This window comes from Balaenoptera ricei, chromosome 14 (assembly GCF_028023285.1).
Source record: "Balaenoptera ricei isolate mBalRic1 chromosome 14, mBalRic1.hap2, whole genome shotgun sequence".
Classification (NCBI taxonomy): domain Eukaryota; kingdom Metazoa; phylum Chordata; class Mammalia; order Artiodactyla; family Balaenopteridae; genus Balaenoptera; species Balaenoptera ricei.
In genome coordinates this window covers 16189273-16210869 of record NC_082652.1, presented here as the reverse complement: position 1 = coordinate 16210869, position 21597 = coordinate 16189273, and the positions used below count along the sequence as shown (strand labels likewise).

General features: G+C 51.9%; 1 protein-coding gene across 5 annotated transcripts in view; it reads right to left on the bottom strand.

Moving 5' to 3' along the window:
• Positions 1 to 5797: 5797 nt before the first annotated feature.
• The window catches only part of HECTD4 (HECT domain E3 ubiquitin protein ligase 4), a 196340-nt gene continuing 180540 nt past the window's right edge, over positions 5798 to 21597 (bottom strand). For 4 of the 5 annotated variants that reach the window (XM_059895298.1, XM_059895301.1, XM_059895300.1 and 1 more), the window contains exons 65-76: positions 20944 to 21050; positions 20124 to 20247; positions 17387 to 17577; positions 16121 to 16267; positions 15150 to 15269; positions 14327 to 14482; positions 12586 to 12689; positions 12112 to 12333; positions 10021 to 10187; positions 9539 to 9734; positions 8736 to 8958; positions 5798 to 8163 (exon numbers count right to left, since the gene is read on the bottom strand). In XM_059895298.1, coding sequence (XP_059751281.1) covers positions 8027 to 8163; positions 8736 to 8958; positions 9539 to 9734; positions 10021 to 10187; positions 12112 to 12333; positions 12586 to 12689; positions 14327 to 14482; positions 15150 to 15269; positions 16121 to 16267; positions 17387 to 17577; positions 20124 to 20247; positions 20944 to 21050 — 1894 coding nt within the window. In that variant the 3' untranslated portion in view covers positions 5798 to 8026. The remainder of the gene's footprint in view (positions 8164 to 8735; positions 8959 to 9538; positions 9735 to 10020; positions 10188 to 12111; positions 12334 to 12585; positions 12690 to 14326; positions 14483 to 15149; positions 15270 to 16120; positions 16268 to 17386; positions 17578 to 20123; positions 20248 to 20943; positions 21051 to 21597) is intronic. The other variant, XM_059895299.1, reaches the window with a different exon arrangement.

Sequence of the window (21597 nt, the reverse complement as noted above, 5' to 3'; positions counted from 1 at the left end):
GTTTTAACTTTTCACAGTCTACCTTCAAGTGATATTATGCCATTTCATGTTTGATATTACAACAGCATATTTCATTTCTCTCCTCCCAGGCTTTGAGCTATTGTCATAGTTATTTCTGCTTTTGTTACAAATCCCCAATACACTGTTGTTTTCTTTATAAACAGTCAATTATCTTTTAAAGAGATTTAAATAGGAAAAGTATCTTTGGGAGTTCACTGGCAGTCCAGTGGTTAGGACTCGGCGCTTTCACTGCCATGGCCCCAGGTTCAATCCCTGGTTGGGGAACTAAGATCCTGCAAGCTGTGCAGTGCGGCCAAAATAAATAAATAAATAATAATTTAAACAGACAGAAGGTTATTCCCATATAGATTTTTGGTTTGCAGTTACCATGAGGTTTTGATATAGCAGTCTATATATATACAAGATTGTTTTAAGTTGCTGGTCTTTTAATTTGAAATGCGTTTCCAATATCCTGCATTTGTACTCTCCTCTCAATTGCTGGTTTTGAAATCATATTTGTGTGTGGATGATTTTCTACCTTTACTGTATGTTTGCCTTTACCAGTGAGCTTTCCCATTCGTAATTTTCTATCTTCTAGTTTTGTCCTTTTCTTTTCTGTCTAGATAAGCTCTTTTAGCATTTGTTATAAAGCTGGTTTGGTGGTGCTGAATTCTCTTAGCTTTTGCTTGTCTGTAAAGCTTTTGATTTCTCCATCGAACCTGAATGAGAACCTTGCTGGGTAGAGTATTCTTGGTTGCAGGTTTTTCCCTTTCATCACTTTAAATATATCATGCCACTGCCTTCTGGCCTGCAGAGTTTTTGCTGAAAAATCAGCTGATAACCTTATGGGGATTCCCTTGTATGTTATTTGTTGCCTCTCTCTTGTTGCTTTTTTTTTTTTAATTTATTTATTTTAGGCCGTGTTGGTGTTGCTGCGTGCAGGCTTTCTTTAGTTGTGGAGAGTGGGGGCTACTCTTTGTTGTGGTGCATGGGCTTCTCATTGCGGTGGCTTCTCTTGCTGCGGAGCACAGGCTCTAGGCATATGGGCTTCAGTAGTTGCAGCATGCAGGCTCAGTAGTTGTGGCGCACGGGCTTAGTTGCTCCGTGTCATGTGGGATCTTCCCGGACCAGGGCTCGAACCCATGTCCCCTGCATTGGCAGGCGGATTCTCAACCACTGTGCCACCAGGGAAGCCCATCTCTTGTTGCCTTTACTATTTCTCTTTGTCTTTAATTTTTTAAAAAACTTATTGGAGTATAGTTGATTTACAATGTTGTGTTAATTTCAAGTGTACAGCATAGTGATTCAGTTATACATATACATATATTGATTCTTTTTTGATTCTTTTCCCATATAGGTTATTATAGAATATTGAGTAGAGTTTCCTGTGCTATACAGTAGGTCCTTGTTTGTTATTTTACGTATAGTAGTGTGTGTGTGTTAATCCGAAGCTCCTAATTTATCCCCGCCCCCTCCATGTTTCCCCTTTGGTAACCATAAGTTTGTTTTTGAAATCTGTGAGTCTGTTTCTGTTTTGTAAATAAGGTCATTTATATCATTTAAAAAACATTAAATTCCACATATGAGTTCTTTGTCTTTAATTTTTGTTAATTTGATTACTACGTGTATTGGTGTGTTCCTCTTTGGGTTTATCCTGTATGGGACTCTGCACTTCCTGGACTTGAGTGTTTCCTTTCCCATGTTAGGGAAGTTTTCGGCTATTATCTCTTCAAATATTTTCTTAGGCCCTTTCTGTCTTCTTCTGGGAGAAGAGAGAAATGTGAATGTTGGTGCATTTAATGTTATACCAGAGGTCTCTTGGACTGTCCTCATTCTTTTCATTCTTTTTTCTTTAGTCTGTTCCACAACAGTGATTTCCACCAATCTGTCTTCCAGCTCACTTATTCATTCTTCTGCCTCATTTATTCTGCTACTGATTCCTTCTAGTGTATTTTACATTTAAGTTATTATATTGTTCATCTCTGTTTATTTGTTTTTTAAATCTTCTAGCTCTTTGTTAAACATTTCATGTATTTCTCGGTCTGTGCCTGCATTCTTTTTCCAAGATCTTGGATCATCTTTACTATCACTACTCTGAATTATTTTTCAGGAAGATTGCCTAGCTCCACTTCACTTAGTTTTTCTTCTGGAATTTTATCTTGTTCTTTCATCTGGAAAATATTTCTCTGCTGTCTCATTTTGTCTAACTTTCTGTGTTTGTAGCCTCTGTTCCTCAGGCAACAAGATCATAGTTCCTCTCGCTTTTGGTGTCTGCCGCCTGGTGGGTGAGGTTGGTCCAGGCTTGTGCAGGCTTCCTGGTCAGAGGGACTGGTGCCTGCCCACTGGTGGGTGGAGCTGGGTCTTGTCCCTCTGGTGGGCAGGGCTGTATCAAGGGGTGTGTTTAGAGGTGGCTGTGGGATCAGGAGGACTTCAGACAGCCTGTCTGCTGATGGGTGGGGCTGTGTTCCCGCCCTGTTGCTTGTTTGGCCTGAAGTGTCTCAGCACGGGAGCCTGCAGGCTGTTGGGTGGGGCCAGGGCTCAGTGCCAAAATGGCGACCTCTGGGAGAGGTCATGCTGATGAATATTGGCTGGGGCCTCCACCACCGTTGTCTTTGCCCCCACAGTGAGCCACAGCCGACCTCTGCCTCCCCAGGAGACCCTCCAAGATCCACAGGTAGGTCTGGCTTAGGCTCGTATGGAGTCATTGCTTTGCCTTGGGTTCCAGTGCACATGAAACCTTGTGTGCACCTTCCAAGAGTGGAGTCTCTGTTTCTCCCAGTCCTGTGGAGCGCCTCCACTCAAGCCCAACTGGCCTTCAAAGACAAATGCTCTGGGGGCTCCTCCTCCTGATGCCAGACCCTCAGGTTGGGGAGCCTGACATGGGGCTCAGAACTCTCCTGCGGGAGAACCTCTGTGATGTAATTATTTTTCAGTTTGTGGGTCACCCACCTGACAGGTATGAGATTTGATTATATCATGAAAGTGCCCCTCCTACCATCTTGTTGTGGCTTCTTGTCTTTGGATGTAGAGTATCTTTTTTGGTAGGTTTGAGTCTTTTTTTGTCGATGGCTATTCAGCAGTTAGTTGTGATTTTTGTTTTTAAGTGAGAGGAGGTGGGCTCAAGTCCTACTCCGCCATCTTGTCTCCTCCTCACTTTATCACTGATTTTAAGCAACTTGGTTATAATGTGCCTTTGTACAATTCTGTGGCATTAAGTACATTCACATTGTTCTGCAACCATCACTACTATCTATTTCTTTGCTTCTTTAAGTTCACTAAACATCTTGCATCTTTGAGTTTATAGTTTTCAACCAAATTCAGAAAACTTTCAGCCATTATTTCTTCAGATATTTTTTTCTGTTTCTCCATTTTCCCTGTCTTTGGGGGATTAAATTTATGCATATATTAGGCCACATGAAGTTGCCCCATAGCTTATTGGTACTCTTTTCACGTTTTTGGATTCTTTTGTCTGTGTTCAGATGGATAGTTTCTATTATATGTCTCCAAGTTCACTAAATCTTCTGTAGTCTGATTTGTTGTTAATTCATCCAGTGTAGTTTTCATTTGGGACATTGTAATTTTCATCTCTGGAAGTTAAATTTGGGTTTTTATATTTCTCAGGTCGCTACTTAATATGTAGTTATAATAACTGTTTTAATTCCCCTGCTCACTAATTTATCATTTGTGTACTTTCTGGGTCTTCTTGTGTTGAGTTTTTGCATGTCTGGTGGTTTTGATTGGATGCCAGATATTCTGAATTCTGCCTATTTTGGTGCTGGGTATTTTTGTATTCCTATAAATATTCTTGAGCTTTGTTTCTCATACTTAGTTACTTGGAAACAGTTTGATCCTTCTAGATCAAACTTTTAAGCTTTATTAAGTGGGACCTGAGCAGTGAGTAGCCTAGGGCTAATTTTGCTCCACTACTAAAGCAAAACTGATGCCCCCATAAACTGTGATGTTTTCCACACTGGCTCTTGGGAAAAGGAACTATTTCCTGTTCTTTGACAGCTCTAATCCTTTTGGCTGGTTCTTTCCCCAGCCTCTGGCAGTTTCCTTACATGCATGGGATTATCAGTACTCAGTTAACACTTGAGTGGGATTCTCAGCAGATCTATAGAGCTCTCTCTCTGTATAACTAACTCTTTCCTTGTTGATACCCTGCCCTGTAAACTAGCTGCTTTGGTCTCCTTGGATGCCTTGGCTTCTCATCTCAGGGAGACTGTTGGGTTCCACCCTCAGTTTCTGCTCCCTTTGCTGCGGACAACTCTGCCCCAACTGTAAGCAGAGGCAGTGGTAGGGCCCACCACATTTGATTCTCTTCTCTCAGGTCTCTGTCCTTCATGCCTGTTGTCTGATGGTGTATTTGTCAGGTTTTTTGTTTTGTTTTAGAAGGGAGGGTAAGGTTTGGTTTCTGTTTATCTATGTTAGCTAGAATTAGAAGTGTCTTGAAAGCATTACTTTCTAGATTGTTATAAAAATCTGATGCCATTCTGATTTGCATGTAACTGGTTTTTTCCCTTGAAGCTTTTTAGGGTGTCTATGTGGTGTTTTGAAATTTCCCCATGTTGTATGTTGGTATAGATTCTTTGGAGACTCATGTCCTCTTGAGTTTTTCAGAATTTTCTTGTGTTGTTATTATTTTGGTAATTTCTCTCCTGTGTTCTTTCTTTGTAGATTTCCAGTTATAGTTGGATGTCGGCCCTCTTAGACTGACCATTTTTTATTTCCCTTCATATTCTCTTTTGGTTTTTTTGCCCTACTTTATGGGAGATTTCCTCAATTTTATCCTTTCATCATATTATTTCTGACATTAATTTCCAAAGCTTTTTTTTTTTATCTTCTCTCACAGCCTTTTTCTCCCCTTACTTAATGGACACAATATTTACACTTTGTGCCTTAGTTGTTTCTTGGATATCTTGTTCTACTCTCTGTACTATTTCCTGGGATTTGTTTATTTTTGTTTTGGTATTTTTATGTTGTACTTTTGCACAAACCTCTGATGTTTCTGGGCTATCTATATACTTAAGAGTGAGGCACTTGAAGGTGATGAGCTCTCTTCACTGTTCACTTTCACTGAACAGTAGGCTGGCATTTTCACTGGAGAGCCCAGGCTGGCAGGATCTGTAGGTTTTTCCTCTGGGTTAGTTCAGGGCAGGGTCTTCCAGCCTGCTGTAGGAGCCTGGGGTGGGGTGGGGGCAGGGGCTGGAGCCCTGAGCATCTCAGGTAGTTTCTCCAGAAATAACTTTCGGCCTTCTGCAGGGTGGTGGGGACTTGAATTTCTGCTTCCTACATGCGTTTCCAGTCCTTGTTTTCCCCTGGCACGTGAGGCCTCCAATTCCTTCCCTTTACAGTGTGTTTTGGTTGTGTGTGTGTGTGTGTGTGGTGCGGTATGTGTGGGACGGACACAGGACAGCGAGAAGAGGGCAGAGCACTGATTTTGGATAGTAGTTCTGAGCTAAGTCTTTACCACTTCCCTGCATTTCCTTTTGCACAAAGTCGTTCTAAATCCACTGCCTGTGCCCAAAGGAGGACACGTGGTCTAAGAGAGGCCCAGACTCTTCCAGTGCAACAGTCCACTTGAGGAAAATCCTCACACTGGCACAAGAGTACAGACCAGCTCCAGGACAAGGAGTGGGCAGAACCTGCAGGGTTAGATTTACCTTTGACCTTGGATTTCCATCCCTTTAATCAGACTTTCTGTATGAAAACCATAGACTATAGGGAGTCGAGTGGGGGGCAAGGGGTAGTTTATAAGCATAATGGAGTAAGAATCACATCAAGTGTAAAGAGACCATAATAATTAGAAATACTTTTAATTCCTAGCTTCTTGGCGACCCTCAAGTATCAGAGCCATCCAAGCATGTTGGCCTTCGAATCTTCTCAGCAAGAGTAGATGATCACACAACTCTTAAGGTAAATCAAAATTAGAGGAAGGTTATTTATTGGTGTGACTTTTCCTGTCATGAGCTTCTTTTACACAGCAATGGTGTAAATAGCATCAAATTGAATGAAAAGTTTGTTAGATGCAACCATAAATAATTATAATAAATATACATCAAGTAACTTTACAGCACACATTTTTTTAGGGCCAAGGTTTGGATCTGTCTGGACCTCAATGTGCTCTCTGGGAGAAGCAGTCGTGTTAGCAGCAGGTATCTTACTCACAGCTGTCATCTAGTCAAGTGATGGGCCAACAGAAGCTTCCCAAACCCCTCTTGGGGAGGTAGCTGACAATTCTGAGTCCATTCAAGGGATGGGAAGGAGGGGGGCAGGGGGGACCAAGATTTAAAAATACAGGGAGGAAAAACCACTTCTAGTAAATCCAAAGGCTCTTTCATTATGCAGAAATGAAATAAGAGGATCCTTGTTGTCAGAACTACATCCTGGTGTGACCCCACAGTCAAGGGGGCTATGGCCCCCAGGAGGCAATGGCCGACCATATTCCTTCTAATTAGGGAAACTGCTTGCAGGCACCTCCAGACATGACTGATCCTGCATCAAATGTAACTGATGCAACCGGAACGATTCATCCAGGTTTACCCTTTCCTTAGGTCAGGGAATCTTTTCTATAATGGTCCTTAATGCATCTCCTAAGAATAACAGGGAGGAGGTGGATGCTAATGTCTCTAACTCTAAAATCCACACATCTTCCCAACGGGCCCCGGCAGACGGAGGAGGAGCAAATCCTCTCTCGCCAGCATTCACGCTCCAAAGCCTTCTCGACAGCACTCACGCAGAACTTCCAATATTCACAATATTATACAATAAATACAGTGATGTGATTCTGTGAGAACTGGCAAGGCCCAAAATGACAGTGTCCAGCAAGATGGCATATGCTGCTCTCGAACAAAGTACCAGTGGACAAAGACCTACTCGGGGCACAAATGCACTGGGGCAGCAGGTGGGCTGCAGCAGCTCAGCCCTGGCACACACTCACATGGGGTGGGGAGGGGGTGCCGGGTGGGCCCGGCCAGAGGGGCGGAAGGACCCTGGTGTCTCCATCTGGACTTGAAGGTCTTAGTCACTGCGGTAGGCCCTGAATTGAGCAGAGCACCTCAGACAGCTCTTTTTAAAATGGGGTGTAGCCTTTCCTCGGCTCCTCACATCACAAATACCGTAGTGAGGAAGGGACATTTCTGAGTACAAAAGTGGGGTAGGCTTGAATCATGTGCTTTCCTGTTCTGAGTCTCGGAAAAAGGCCCCCAACTTGAGCACTGTCCCTCTAGCTCCAGGGGTCCTCTCAACTCCTGAGCTGGGACGCACCTGGCCTGGCTCTGCGTACTAAGGTCAGGGAGGAACCCTTTGGTCTTCTAATCTTGGGCAGCACTCAGTGGGAAACTGTCGGACGGGGGCCCAGAAGAGTCGGACAGCAGAGAGGGCTGTCTGGGTGGGAAGGGACGGGGGGAACCACTGTGGGCTTTTCTTCAGGAAAACCCAGACCATGGACAAGGGTCTAAAGCCAGAAGATTAACACGTAAAGCTCCCTGTGTGTGTCTCCCATGTTTGGGTAACTGGCCCAACCATTTCAAGATGGAAGGAGGCCTGCAGGAGCCACGTCCAGGAGAAACTCCAGCTCAAGGCGGCGGGGCAGGGCTGGCCACAGGCTTGTCTGTGAAGACGCTCTGCAGAAAGAACAGGATGCTCTGTGGGCCAAGGGCATCTCACTACCAGCTTCCTGCTGGGCGGTTCTGTGATGTGGAACCAACTGGGGCCTCACAGCATCAGAACCTGGTGGCCACGAAGGAACACGTCCAGGAAGATCAAATGAGACAGGAGCTGTCTGGGGACTAAACTATCCTACAAACATACCACAAATAGGTAGCAAAAGAACCAACCCATCACGAAACGTACAAATACATAAGGTTAAGTCTTCCAGGAGGTCCTGGAATGTGGACAAAGGTTCGGAAGAGCAGAATGTTGCCAACTCCTCACGCAGGGCCCCGGAGGGATGTGCCCACAGTGGCAGGCTTCCTAAGCCAGCAGAGCGGTGCCTTGGAGACAGCCTAACTCGGGCTCCCTCCCCTCAGCCACTCAGGGGGTCTTCGCGATAGTGAATGGCACAACGAAGTTTCTCCAGCATGATTTCCAGAGAGGAGTACTGGGGAAGCTTGATCATGAACATGCAGGTCTCCACTCGGATGTAGCGAGAGTCTGGGGAACCTATAGGAGAGACATCGGGCCAGCGTTAGAGCGTGGGACTGGATCCCAGGTAGGCCTGGCTGGACCCTCCGCCTCCAGGTTTGCCTCTCCGGGCCGCTCCAAGTCAACCCCAAGGCCCAGTCGGGGGGATGAGGGCCTGGGAGGCTGGATTCTGGAGGAGGAAAGGGCAGATACACAGCTGCTGTACAGCACAGGTACCAAATGGCTGACCCGTGACAGAATCTGACCGCAGGCAGGTTTGTCTGGCTGGCAAAGAGTTTTGATTTTTTAAATTTATTTTGCTGCATTTAAAAGTTGGAAGATTAAAACACTTCTGGATTTTAAGCTTTTAAAAATTTCAGAAGACATGTCAGCGTTGGGCCTATACTGCCACTTGGTGAAGGTCAGGTTTGGGAAGCACATGGCCCCAGGCCCGCCCCACCACCCCCTGGCCTCTCTCTCATTTACATTTGGGCCTTGGTGTTCCGGGTCCGTGTCCATTGTTCTTCCCCCCTCATGCAGGGCCTAGCAGCCCCAGCTCCAAACGGGGCCCATGTGTCCCTACTTGGAACATGACCAGGGGAGGCCAGTACCTGCTGTGCCATCCGGGGGGGCGATCTTCATGGGGTATGGGGGCACATGGGCTGTGTCGGGGCCCCCGTCTTTGCAGGGGCAGGTGAATGGGATGCGCTCCTGGTTGCAGGCAAACTTGATGAACTTGCACAGCTCCTCCTGGGCGAACATCTCCAGTGCCCCCCAGAAGAACTCGATGTGCTGGTCCGTCTCCATCAGGCCCACCTGGTACATGGTGTGGGCCTGGGGAAGAAAGGCCGCAGACATGAGCAGGCCTGGGCCTCTAACCCAGTGCCCCCCCGACAAGGCTGGGCCCAATCCCGGGGCAGGGTGCAGCAGGGAATCGACGGCTGCAGGACACAGGGAGGTTACAATGATGACAAGGACCGCAAAGGCAGTTCTAACAGCGTCTGTCTGTGTGACTGTGGCCTATGCACTAGGCCCGGCAGCAGGGGCTCTCCATACATTACCCCACTCACCCCGCTGGGCAGGTCTTGTCACTGTTCCCATTAGAGGTGAAGTCACTTGGGCAAGGTCTCCCAGCTGGCACGGGCAAAAGCGGGCCAGGCGGAACAGTGGAGGGGGCTTCACCTCAGGCTGGTGACGTAATTCATGGGCTCTGGAGGCAGGTGATCTGCCACTTCCTGTCTGGGTGACCTTGGGTAAGTGACCTGTCTTAGCTTCAGTTTACACAGCAGTGAGATGGGGGTGAGCACAGCTCCTCTCACACGTGAGGAGGACAGAGTGCTGGGGCCCAGGAAGCACTAAGACATGACAGGCCACTGCCAACATGCCTGTCAGCCCGGCCGGCCCAGCCACCGACCTTCAGGAACTCGAGGTTGATGTAAGGGAGGCCGCACGTCCGCAGCTCCATCTCCAGCGGGCTTAGCGTGGTGAGCAGCTGCAGGGGGATGATGGTGCCCAGGCCCGCGCGCACGGCTGTCACACACTCGACGTTCTGCAGCTCCCGCAGCCGCAGGCTCCGGATGGCTGCTGCGTAGATGTCCTTGTTCTCCCACCTGCGGGGGTCGTGGGTGAGGGGCGACGCTCAGCAGGCTGCTCCGGGGCCTGGGGGCCACACCCGCTCGGGCAGAGGCCCCAGGCCGTTACCCGGATTTCCCAGGCCTGGCACCTCAGTGAACTCCTCTCCTGCTCTGGGTGTCACCCGCCCCAGAGCTGGTGTTTCTGAATAAAGTCCTTCCACTGAAGATATTCCACCATCTTTCCTGACGCCCACCGTCCTGCCTCACACCCTCCCCCCAGTGGAAGCCGCCGGTCCCCTGACCTAGGCCCCCGCGCACTCACGCCACAGGGATGTGCCGGCCGCGGCTGCACAGCTCCACCTCCTCGCCCGCCATGGTCAGGTAGGTGAACCGGCAGCAGGGCTTACTGGGCCCGTCGGGGCTCTCGATGGCCAGGTGCTGGGAGGCAATCTCGGCGCACAGGGCCTCCAGCTCGCTCTCGTCGTTGATCTGGAGGGAGGCACAGCAGGGCGGGGCTGACTGCCGCCCTGCCTCCCAGGCCCTCGGAAGAGCGAACCCCTTCCCCAGTTGGGCAGATGTCGGTCATTGCTCGGGTGGGGGCTACCGTGGCCTGGTCTGCCAGCCTTGCCGTCAGTTCAGGGTTAGGCACGTGGCCGAGGCCTGGCTAACGAGACCCAAATTACAGTTGCCCTCTTTCACTGGCGTGGACACGGCTGAAGGCGGTGCACCTCGTGCTGCTGGGGCCATCTTGAGATCACTCATTGACGACATCATTGGAGCACCTGGATTCAACCCTGTCTGAAGCCAATCTATATCTGTACTTTTAGTTTTAAGATCAAATCACTAAAAAAAATTTTTTTCCTAAGCTGGTTTGACCTGGGGTTTCTATCACTTGTCGCCAGAGAGCCCTGACTTAATTCCACCTGTGGAAGGTACCCGGGCTGCCCCTCCACCATCTGGCCCACTGATGTACATGCTGGGCCACCGAGGAGAGGACGGGATCTGACCCAGGCGAGAACAAGCCTGTAGCTCTGGGACAGTGAAGGCCGCAGGCAGGCACCCCTGACAGAAGTTCAGGGCGTTTCTTTCTGGTTCATGTGCCTCCCCGGCCTCTTCCGAGGTGGTTCTGTCTCCCAGCACCCTCTGGGGCCTTGCCCATCCCCTCCAGACAGAAACCTTGGCTGGACAGTCTGCCTGGGCGCCTCTTCCATCCTCTGCCTGCCTCAGGCCTTTGCTGCCACCCACGCCCCCGGCAGGACTTCTCAGAGCAGCGCCTGGCAGCTACTCATAAATCCCCAGCCTGTGGAGGGCGTCCTGCTTTGACCCTTTAAACAATTCATCGTCGGCCCTCTTTCTGCTGAGAAGCCAACTGCTGTCCAGGACCCCGGCTTTGCTGCTCCCATGCGCTGGCTTCCCTCAAGGGGCAGCTAAGGGGACTACGGAGAGCGTGGCAACGAGGCCCCTCCGAGGGCCCTCAAGTCTGTGCCAGTGGAGGCCGATTGGCCGACCCCTCCTTCAGCAGATGTCCCCTGGAGAGCAGCCTCGCAAGGCCTCTGACACAAAGGCTGCCCCCGGTGAGCAAGAGCCGCCGGCCTTGGGGAGGGCTGGATCACGGGCCACCTCCACACTCTGCCGGGACGGTCTCTAACCTGAGGAGCGCGTGTGGGCCAAAAAGCTCAGGCTTTCCAGCTGGCCAGACCCGAGCTCTGCTAGTGGCTTCGCTCGCAGCCAGCCCACCGCTCTGAGCCTCACTTCCCTCCTGGCCTCACTGTGAGGGCTTCTGAACACAGCCCTCCAGCGTGGGCCTTACGTAAACGGAGAGCAGCGGGGCAGCTCCCTGACAACAGACGTGAGCCCAGCCTGGCCTCAGCGACTCTGCCGAACCAATGGACGGACCCGACTGCAGCCTGAGCAGCGACCATAGGTGGGCGGGTCTGCGTGCGGAGGGGAACGGTCAGACACTGCTGTGATCTCATTATCTCTGTGTGTCCCAAGGCACAGGGGAGGGAGGAAGAGCTCCGTTCCCAGCGCCCTGCCTAGGTGATACCCAAGAGCTGATCTCCTGTGCTCTTCGTGAAACTCTGAAACCAAGCTCTTAAAAGTGAAACCGGCTCTGCTTGGAGCAGTTCCCACCCAACCCTTCTACTCCTTTAGCTGCCGGGAACCCTTCACCCCTGTGTCCTCATGAGGCCCAGCAGGCTAGTTAAGTCACCCCTGGGCTGCTGCTGTCGGCAGGGAGGGAAGCCTGAGGCAAGCCACGCCAGCAGAGATGCCTTATGCAGCCTAATGTTCTTCAAGAGATGGCTGTCAGTCCCCAGGTGGGGACACAGAGGCCATGGGGTGGCAATAAGGGCCCCAGGGGCACTGCTCCGGGCCCCACTGCCCCCCCAGAAAACATGGGCTTTTCACTTACACTCTCGAATTTCTTGACATAATTATAGGTGAGTATGTCTGCTTCCTGCAGGTCTTGGTCAGGGTCCAGGGGCTCGCCCACCAGCGTCTTCCAGAAGGAGGGCAGGAGGTCCAGGGGAAGAGGGACATCTGCTCGAATCGCAATTCCCAGCAACTGGCCCAGGAAGTGCAGCAGCTGCTCCTCCCCATAGGTGATGGGGCTTGGGGTCAAGATGTACTTGCCCTGCAAGTGGAGGCAGAGGTGAGGTGACTGACGTGGGCCTCTGCTCCCCACAGGAACATGGGTCCCAGGCCCACGGGACCCACGGCAGGCAGGAGCATGTCTAGCCAGAGCAGCGAGAGCGCGGCCCAGACCAGGAAGGCTCGTGAAAGGGCGCAGAGCTGATGAGGACGCGCACCCATGAGCCGAGCCCCTGCCCCTCAGGGAGCCGACCGCTGGGCCACCAGCCTTGGCTGCCCAGGCCTCGCGTCTTACCTTGTTCTTGTTGACGGCTGAGCTGGGGCACAGCAGGAGAAGGGAGAGCGAGGAGCTCTGCAGCTCTTTACACACCTGCCACAGGAAGTGGCGGAAGGAGCCGCCTGCGGGACAGATGGGGACCTATCAGCCTACCCTGCCTGCAGGCCCTGTCCCCACCGGGAAGTCAACTCCTCTGCCCCCTGGGCTGTGGCTTCGGCAGGTGAAAACAGAACCCGCCCGAGGGCTGGGAGACCCGGGCTCCAATCTGCGGGGCCACTAACTAGCTGCGTGGCTCCTGGGGAATCCCTTCTCTGACGGAGCCAGCCTCAGCCCCTCTACCTAGCAGATGGGGGCAGTCACTGTACCCTCCTCCCAGGCTAGTTCCAGGGATTCAAGGAGATCAAAGGCAGATCCTACGCGGGTCACTTCTCACAGCTGCAAGCTGACACCGATACAAGGGCTTGCGGGACCCGTGTCTGTCCCCTGCGCTGGGCCAAGAGCACGGCCCCATGTTTTCCTCAGCACTGCCTCCTGCCAAGCCCAGGGCTCAGTGTGTGTCCAGTGAGGGCATAAATAAATGGATGGACACACGGACACACGCAAAGGGCAACGGCAATGATCAGCTCCTCTCCTACTGCCATTCCAAATGTGCCTCTGGGTTTCTTGCAAAACTCCTCTCTGTGGCTGGGTCTCCTCTGCCCTTCCGCATGCATCCCATCAGTGTCCTCAGGTCAGGAAGCACTGAGGACAGCTGTGCACGCGGAGGACTTGCTTGGGGACAGATGTCAGGGCCTGGCCGCTTCCACGGAGAAGCAGGAGACTCCCGCCTGCTGAAGCCGCCAAGGGCTGGGCTTTAGAATCGGACAGACCTGGGTTTGCACCCCAGTGATGCTGCTGACCTTGGGGGAGCTACTTAACCCGGTGGAGCCCCAGTTTCCCCGCCTGTAAAGTGGGACAGTGCTGGTGTCATGAGGAGTGTAAGGTGTTGAGCCTGGGCCTCGCACGTTCTGGTATCTCAATGAACAGAGCTGTTCTCAGAGAGCCTCCGAGGTGTGCCCAGAGGACGCCACGGCGCTGGCCGGCAGGGAGGCTGCTGCAGGAAGTGTCCCATGATCAGGACGGGAATGGGAAACAGAGCTGCCCCAAGAGCTCTTCCCACCCAGCGCGCCCAGTGAAAGAACTGTCTTCTCCCATCCAGCGCATTTCCTGAACGTCTGGGCTAAACGGACTGAAAGGACCACGAAGGAGCATGTTCTGAGCGGCCATTCCTCCTCCCTGCAGCGTGAAATGGCAGGATGTGCCATTCTGATCAAGGGCTCCCCAGACCCCTGTCTCTCATGGGGCACACACAAGCTTTTGGCCCAACCAACCCTCAGTCAAGGGCTCTTCCTGGAAAAGAAGTGCAATCCACACTGAGGGCGTCTCTCCTCAGCAAGAAATGCACTCCTAGCACTGGTCAGAAGCCCGGTCCCCAAGCCCGGACAGCGCTGGGCTGAAGTTCCAGGCCAGCGGCAGGTGCCACATCCCCAGGGGACAGGGGCAAGTCCAGGGGGGCTGGGTTTGGAGAGTCTGGACAGATGGTCACTTGGGGGCAGTCCTGGCTTCTGTGCAGAGCAGGGTAATGAGGAGGTGGCTTTACTCTTGTTAATGGGTAAGATATTGGGCCATTTAGGCTGAAAATAACCCCAGGAATGTTTACATTCTAAACACAGCCTTCACCCTGGACTGGCTGACGGAGGGCCTGCAGGGTGCCACTTACTGGTGCCATGGACCTCCTCCCCAGTGAAGCGGATGTTGAAGGCATAGGTGGGGTCACCGCCACTCGCCAGTCTGACGCAAAGCTGGGAGGATGGCACCGAGGCCAGCTGCCTGGCCGCCTGGCAGAAGTAGGAGTTTTCGGAGGCTCTGATCTCCCCTGGAGCGAGAGAGGAAGTGCCAAAACCTCCGGGTGGCCACCTCCCGCATCCCAGCACAGGAGAGCCGCACGGCCAGGCCCCGGCCTGCTGCTCCCACCTCACCCCACTCCCTGGGGCAGCCACTGCCTCCCTTCTGCTCCTGGAACATCTTCAGTCTTTCATGTCTGCCACATGGGTCCCTTGAGGAGCCTGCCCCCCCCACTCCCCATTCTCCACGTGGTCAGCCCCTCCCATCCTTCCGCGTGTCTCTCGGGGGAGGCCCCGCACCTGGGCTCCTCTCACGTGCCCCTCCCGACGTCTGTCCGTTCACAGGCTGTGGTGGAGACTCCTGGCTGCCTCCCCAGTATCCAGCCTCCCCGCTTCTTCGGTGCTAGATTCCTGATTTTAGCATGTCCACGGCCAGAACGAAGCCCACCTCCCCTGCACTGAGGCACGGCCTGTGCCGCTGACGCCCACTCCCTCTGCTGCCTGGATTGGGAGCTTGGGAGGGACTGGAGGGGGACGTCACAGGCTGGGACGTAGAGCAGGGCAACAGGAGCACCCACGCCAACGAGGGATGTCAGAGCAGCCCGGGACTCCCTCTTCTAGAGGCTTCTCTTATGTGCGAGAAATCAACTAGTTCAAGCACTGCTGCCTGCATCCTCTGGTCTGTGTAGCTAATCTCACCTCCCACGATCTCCAGTGGGTCCAGAGTAATCTCCGGTGCCGCGTGGTCAGCCGTCCTCTGCACTGTGGCGTTCAGCACCCGATTCATGACGGTCACCTTCGTGTCATAAAAGATCAGCCCTGAAGGGAGGAATGTGGTAGAGAGGCTGGGATGGGGTGGCTTCCCTTCCTTCCCAGTCACCCTGAGGCCTGGCGGAGGCCACGCTGTCCCCTGTGGCTCCGTCCAGTCTCTTCTGGGATGGACTGCAGGCCCCTAGGAGGATGTGCTGCTGGGGGCATAAGAGGTCCCGCCCCACTGGAGGGTGATTAGTTAGTCTCCACCCAAATGTGAACGCAGGATTAAACCCTTGGACCCTGTCATGCCCACGAGACAGCTCGCTTGCAGGAATACAAACCCAAATACATAAAGAATAAGGAGGTTTCTGTGGCCACTTCTTAAACAGCAAAAAATAAAAACCACGGAAGTGTCTATCAATAAGGACATGGACACCTACGCTGTGGACAGCAAGGCAAGAAGGGTGTGTGTGTCGACACGCAGAGATCTGTGAAGCAGAGGTGCAGAACAGAATGTATAAGAGGATACCCAGTTTTTGATTTAAAAAAAAAATGACAAATGTGTGTGTCTATTTGTACGTGAATAGAAAAGTCTGGAAGGACAGACTCATCTGTTAGTGATGGTCGTCTCTGGGATGCAGGAACGTTGGGGGCAGCTAGTGAGTCAGAGCTTTACGTTTGTGTACTTCTAAATAATCTGAAAACTCTTATAGTAAATTTATTTTTTCAGAGCATATTTGTTTTCTTCAGAGCATAATTAAAGTAACTGCCCTTGGGTAGAACCACTGCTCCAGAAAAGACTCGTGCGTCCAAGGACAGGCTGGGGGTGGGGGGGTGGGACCTTGGGCAGCTGCAGGAGGCCAGGTGATGCCAGAGACCCCACCCATCGGGTCGGCCCGGGAGGCCCAGGCACTGACCTTTGGCCTCCTTCAGCAGGGCCGCGATGCTGTGCGTGTACATGGGCGTCTGGCGCAGCTCCACGAGTGGCAGGAAGAAGGTCTCGAGCGTGGTGTTCAGGGACTGCAGCAGGGCAAAGCGCAGGCGCAGGCTCTCGATGGGCACATCTGCAGGGCATGAGGGGCGGTCAGGCGGGGGCTTGGCCCAGAGAGGCCGAGACTCTCCGTCTGTGAACGACGCAGGTGGCCCGGTCGCGGGGAGGGACCGGGAGGCTCCCGCGGTTTTATCCTTGGAACCCAGAGGCTGTTGGTGAGTGAGAGAGCCCGGCTTCCCTGAGCCTGTGCCAAGCAGCAGCAGAGGGCAAGGCCCGGGCTCGGAGGGGACCTGAGGGTCCGCTCAGCTGGCCTTTGCGGCTGTGCCGGGGCTGCATACCATTTGATTTTTAACTTTTAACTCTGAAGTAATTACAGGCTCATAGGAAGTTGCAGAACAAAGTAGAGTCCTGTGTACCTTTCCCCCAGCTCCCCATGGTGTGACCTCACACATCGAAACCGGGAGACTATTACATGGCACACTGACTTTTACTTGTTTGCCCTCAAGTACGTCTCCTCTCTGACCGTGAGACTGACGTTGGGACAGTTCACAGCCACGTTCACTGTTGCGTATCTGCAAGAGAGCGAGGGCTCGGACTGTGGCTGAGTGAGGGTGAGCAGGGTAAGTGGGGCCCGAGGAGCACACACACCCCGGCACCGGAGCCAGCCCAGGGCCTGTTGTGTGTGACAGGGCTTATTCTCCAGGGGTGGATTTATGGAGAATGTCCGTTTCTGTGTGCGCATTACTTTTGTGTGCATTCCTAGCTTTTGATAGAAACATGCTGCTCTCTTGTAATTAAGGCTAATGTCTCGGACACACACTACCAGACTGCCCTGACCCCCTCTCACCCCCAACACCAGCCTGGCATCCAAGGCGGCCTCTAGGCAGGGGCCTGGGTGTGATGGCAGGGGTCTTGTCTCCCAGCCACCGCACTTCTGTGTCTGCCGCTTGGCTTGGTTGCGAGGAGCACATAATAAGGCCTCACAAACTTCAGTGGCCACAATCACAGCTTCTTGTCTTTCTCTCCCTCTTTTTATACCCACCCGGTTCAGAGCAGGCGTTCCTAAGGATTTTTGTAACGGGCACAGAAAGGGCATCTAGTCCTTCTAAACCACCCCGTGCCGTCATGGGGCAGCCCCCACAGGGCGGCCCAGGGGGAGGACCCTGTAAGGCATCCCCCTGGGGCCACATACTCAAGAGACAGGCCACTCTGGGGTCGGCGGCGTCTGTGGGGTCCAGATACACCTCGTGGGGATGCAGCCGCGCGGGCGTGATGGCCAGGTGGCGGCACAGCCGGTTGATGTACTGCACGAGCGCCACGTCCATCTCCAGGGTCCACTTCCTGGAGGCCTTGTGTGCGTGCCGGACGTCGATGCAGGCACACCTGGGGGCGGGGAGAGGCAAGGTGGGGCGGCGGCCGCTGGGGGACTGCTGGGTTCCTCCGCAGCCACGTCCCAGCTCCCGGAGGACCTTTATAAGACAGCCTTGCCTCCCAGGCATTTCTTGGTGCTCAGCCAAGGTGCTGACTGCAGTGGAACTGCCTGTCCTGAGGGGAAAGCTCCTTTCTAAAGAAACAAGCTGAGCAGGCGGGGGGGACAGCAACACGCATCCCCACGTGCCTCCCTGCTGTCTGTAGGCAGCAGGGTCTTAGGGTTAAAGACGGGGCTCTGGAGTCCTTGGGTGAAATCTAGGCTACAAAGCACACCTACTTCCTGAGCCTCAGTTTCTTCATCTATGAAATGGAGCTGGCGATAGCACAGCCTTGCGCCGTCAGGAGGAGTCACTGAGAGGACACCTGCGATGCACACAGCACGGTGCCCCGCCCCTTCCGAGGGCACAGCAAGTGCCAGCTGCTGGTGTTACTGAAGCCATCGTCTTTTACCCAGCGATCCCACCCCAGGGTTCCCCTACGCGGCTCCTTGAACAGGCAGGCAAAGGTGTGTTTGTCAGGGCTGCCTTGCTACAGCAACATCAGCCATAAATTACACCACCCCCAATAACGGAACGCTCGGCAGCCATTAAAATCATCTGGTAGAACAGTATCAAATGATGTGGAAAAATGAAAAAAGCACACTGCAGGACACTATGTCGTGTCTGATCCCACGCTACAGTACTGGAAACATCTACTCCGGGAAAAATGTTGGGAGAGGTGTTTACTGAAACCTTTCCAAGTGATTACCCCTGGGCACAGAATCACAGGAAATCTCCTTTGTGTTTGAATATACTGCATGAGGTTTTTATCGAGTGTGTGTGTCCTTATTCTACAAACATTGAGCTATTAACCCAAGAAAGGCCTGCAGGCAGGCAGGTGGGTGGACAGGTGCCTCTCATTCCAGAACCTGTGGCACCTCGAGGGGGGTCACATGCCACACAGGGTGCGTCGCGCAGAGGGACCTGTCTCAGGGAGGTGGTGGAGCCTGGGGCCAGGCTCTCGTCACTGCAGGCCACCTCTGTCCTACCCTAGGAGTGCTCCGAGAGAGACCTAGCTCCTTCAGAAGGTGATCCCCTCTTCCAGGCTGGATGTGTCATCACCGTGGCCCCATAACACACGTGAACCAGCCCTTCCAGCTGTTACAAATGTGTCACCTTGGAATTAATTTGCAGTCCAATTTGTTCCCTTTTCACTTGGAATGCAGTTTCTAGTCCAAAATAGGTGATTCTGCTTTTAACGAAAACTCCCAAAGTCGTGTCTCTTACTGGTTTCTAAAACCAGTCAGAGAACTTGGCCCTGTCACCATGATCCAAGGCCCATCTGGGCATCGACTCTGAGCCTTGAATGAAGGTACAAAGTGCTGGTGCCAAGCAGTAAACAATTTCTCAACTCTGAAAACGGGGTTTTAAAAAAGCATGCTTCTGGCAGCCATTCCTTCTCTGAGACCCAGTACATCTTGCTGTGGGAATGGGCGTGTAGGCCTGTGTGTGGCAGAGCCAGAGGGACAGGGCAGGGAGATTTCTTTTGGTTTGCAGACATCTTGCCTGCTTGGGATTCACTTACAGCTAGAAAGGGGAAACCATATTTAGTTTGGCCCTGGAGACCCGGTGACTCGTGACCTTGCTGTGCTCCTGCCTGGGAGTGAGAGAGGGCAATGGAGAGTGGGAGAGAATGTGTGAGTCCAAAGAAAAAAGATTCTTTGGAATAAGAAATCATCCCTGTTAGGGACTGAAATGTACCATTCCTGCCAATTCATATGCTGAAGCTCTAACCGCCAATGTGACTGTATTTGGAGACAGGGTTTTTAAAGAGGTAATTAGGTTAAATGAGGTCACAGGGTGGGGCCCTAATCCAATAGGACTGTTGTCCTCATAAGAAGAGGGAGAGACACCAGGGATGCAGGCACACAGAGGAAGGGCCACGTGAGCACACAGCATGAAGGTGGCCGTCTGTGAGCCAAGGAGAGCCCTCCAGAGAAACTAACCCTGTTGACACCTTGATCTTGAGTTTCCAGCCTCCAAAACTGTGAGATAGTGAATTTCCGTTCTATAGAACACTGTTTCAAACGGGTTGGAAAATCCACATTAACAATTAGGAAAAATTAGAAAATAACTCAGTAGGTATTAAAAACAGGCCAGATGGAATGGCTTCCCAGGAAGTAATTGCTTGGGGAAGCGTCTAGTAGCTGAGAACAATTTTTTTTTTTTAACATCATTATTGGAGTATAACTGCTTTACAATGGTGTGTTAGTTTCTGCTGTATAACAAAGTGAATCAGCTATACGCATACGTATATCCCCATATCCCCTCCCTCTTGCATCTCCCTCCCACCATCCCTATCCCACTCCTCTAGGTGGTCACAAAGCACTGAGCTATCTCCCTGTGCTATGTGGCTGCTTCCCACTAGCTATCTGTTTTACATTTGGTAGTGTATATATGTCCATGCTACTCTGTGAACAATTTTTACACAAGGTATCAACTGGGTTGACAGCCTCTTACCTCTCAAAATGAAGATCGTAACCACATGATAAAATCGCCCTCCAGACACTACGGATGTCTTGCTTGGCTCGGTCAATAACAAACTTGTGAAATCCTTCCAATGTCAGGTACTTTTCCTCAGGAACTGATGGAAAAGTGTTCACACTGTTAGGAATCGGTGAGAAGTGGGGGTCCCACAGCATGCTCTCACTGCACCCTCTCTTTCAGGGCCCAATTCATCTAACCCCCCCGTCTCCTGCCGTCACTCCAGGGTCTGTTAACAGACTGTCTCCACCCGACTGCTCAATGACACACATAACCCCCAACCTGACGGGTCTGAGCTGCAGCCTCACCTTCTCGGGCTGGTGACCAAGTGGTGCAGCGCTTTCCCCCCAGTCTCGTCTTTCTGTATCTCAGAAACATTCCTGACTGACTAAGCAATTTTTGTGACAATGATAGCTTTCTCCAAGTCTGCTTGGGCCTTTAGGAAGATAAGGTTCTAATGTCCCAGGTAAGTGCCCTTCTGGAAGAAAATTTCTGAGCAGATTTCCAATCTTTACTTTTAATCGCAAGCATCTATTCTTCCCTTGGGAGTATGGTATTTCTGGAGCTGCTATTCTAACCTCCACCAGTTCAGGTCAGCAGAGATGGAGTCCTGGAGCAATAATCGCAGTTGGCCAGGTATGTCTTCCGTGTCTTGGGCAGGGCTGCCCTGCCTAAACTAAAACCCGAGGGAGCCAGGTGGTCAGGGAAAAGCAAAGAGGCTGGATCCCAGGCTGCGCCGCCATCTCCAGGATGGAAGCAGCCCCAAGCCCGCATCAGGCCCAAGTTGCTTGTTCACCTTCTTGTTTTTTGGTGGGTGACTTTTCTGGGTCCTTTTCGTCCGGCTTGCTCTTTTCCGGTGACTTCGGCTTCACAGTGGGCTTCTTCTCGCTCAAGGCGGTCCTGCTGTAGACCAAAGCACCGGAATCAGAATTCCTCATGCCCAGACCTCCTCCTGGTGGGGGGAATGCAGAACCTCACCAGGCATTGGTTCACCCTCCCCCAACTACGGCTGATGGTTCAGAGGGGGCTGGGGTCAAGATCAGCCTTGTTCTGACCAAGAAAAGTTTCCTGAGCAAATTATGAGGACAAATTGATGCTTTAAAATGTGGAAAATCTCAAAGAGACACTTTTCAAACATTCTTTCTACATACTTCAGAGCTGTACTGTCCAAGAAGCAGGCACTGGCCAGATGTAGCTACTTAAGTTTAAATTAATTAAAATTACAAGCCCAGTTCCTTGGTGGCACTCGCCGCATTTCAAGTGCTCAGTAGCCATGTGTGCTTAGTGGCCACTGTGCTGAGTAGCACAGACAGAGAAATGCACATTTCCATCGTCACAGAAAGCTCTATGGGACAGTACTGATTTAAAAGCCCCATTTATGTATAATTAATTAATAAAATTTTAAGACACTTTTTTTCTCTGATGACTTAAACAAGTCCTCTAGAGACTC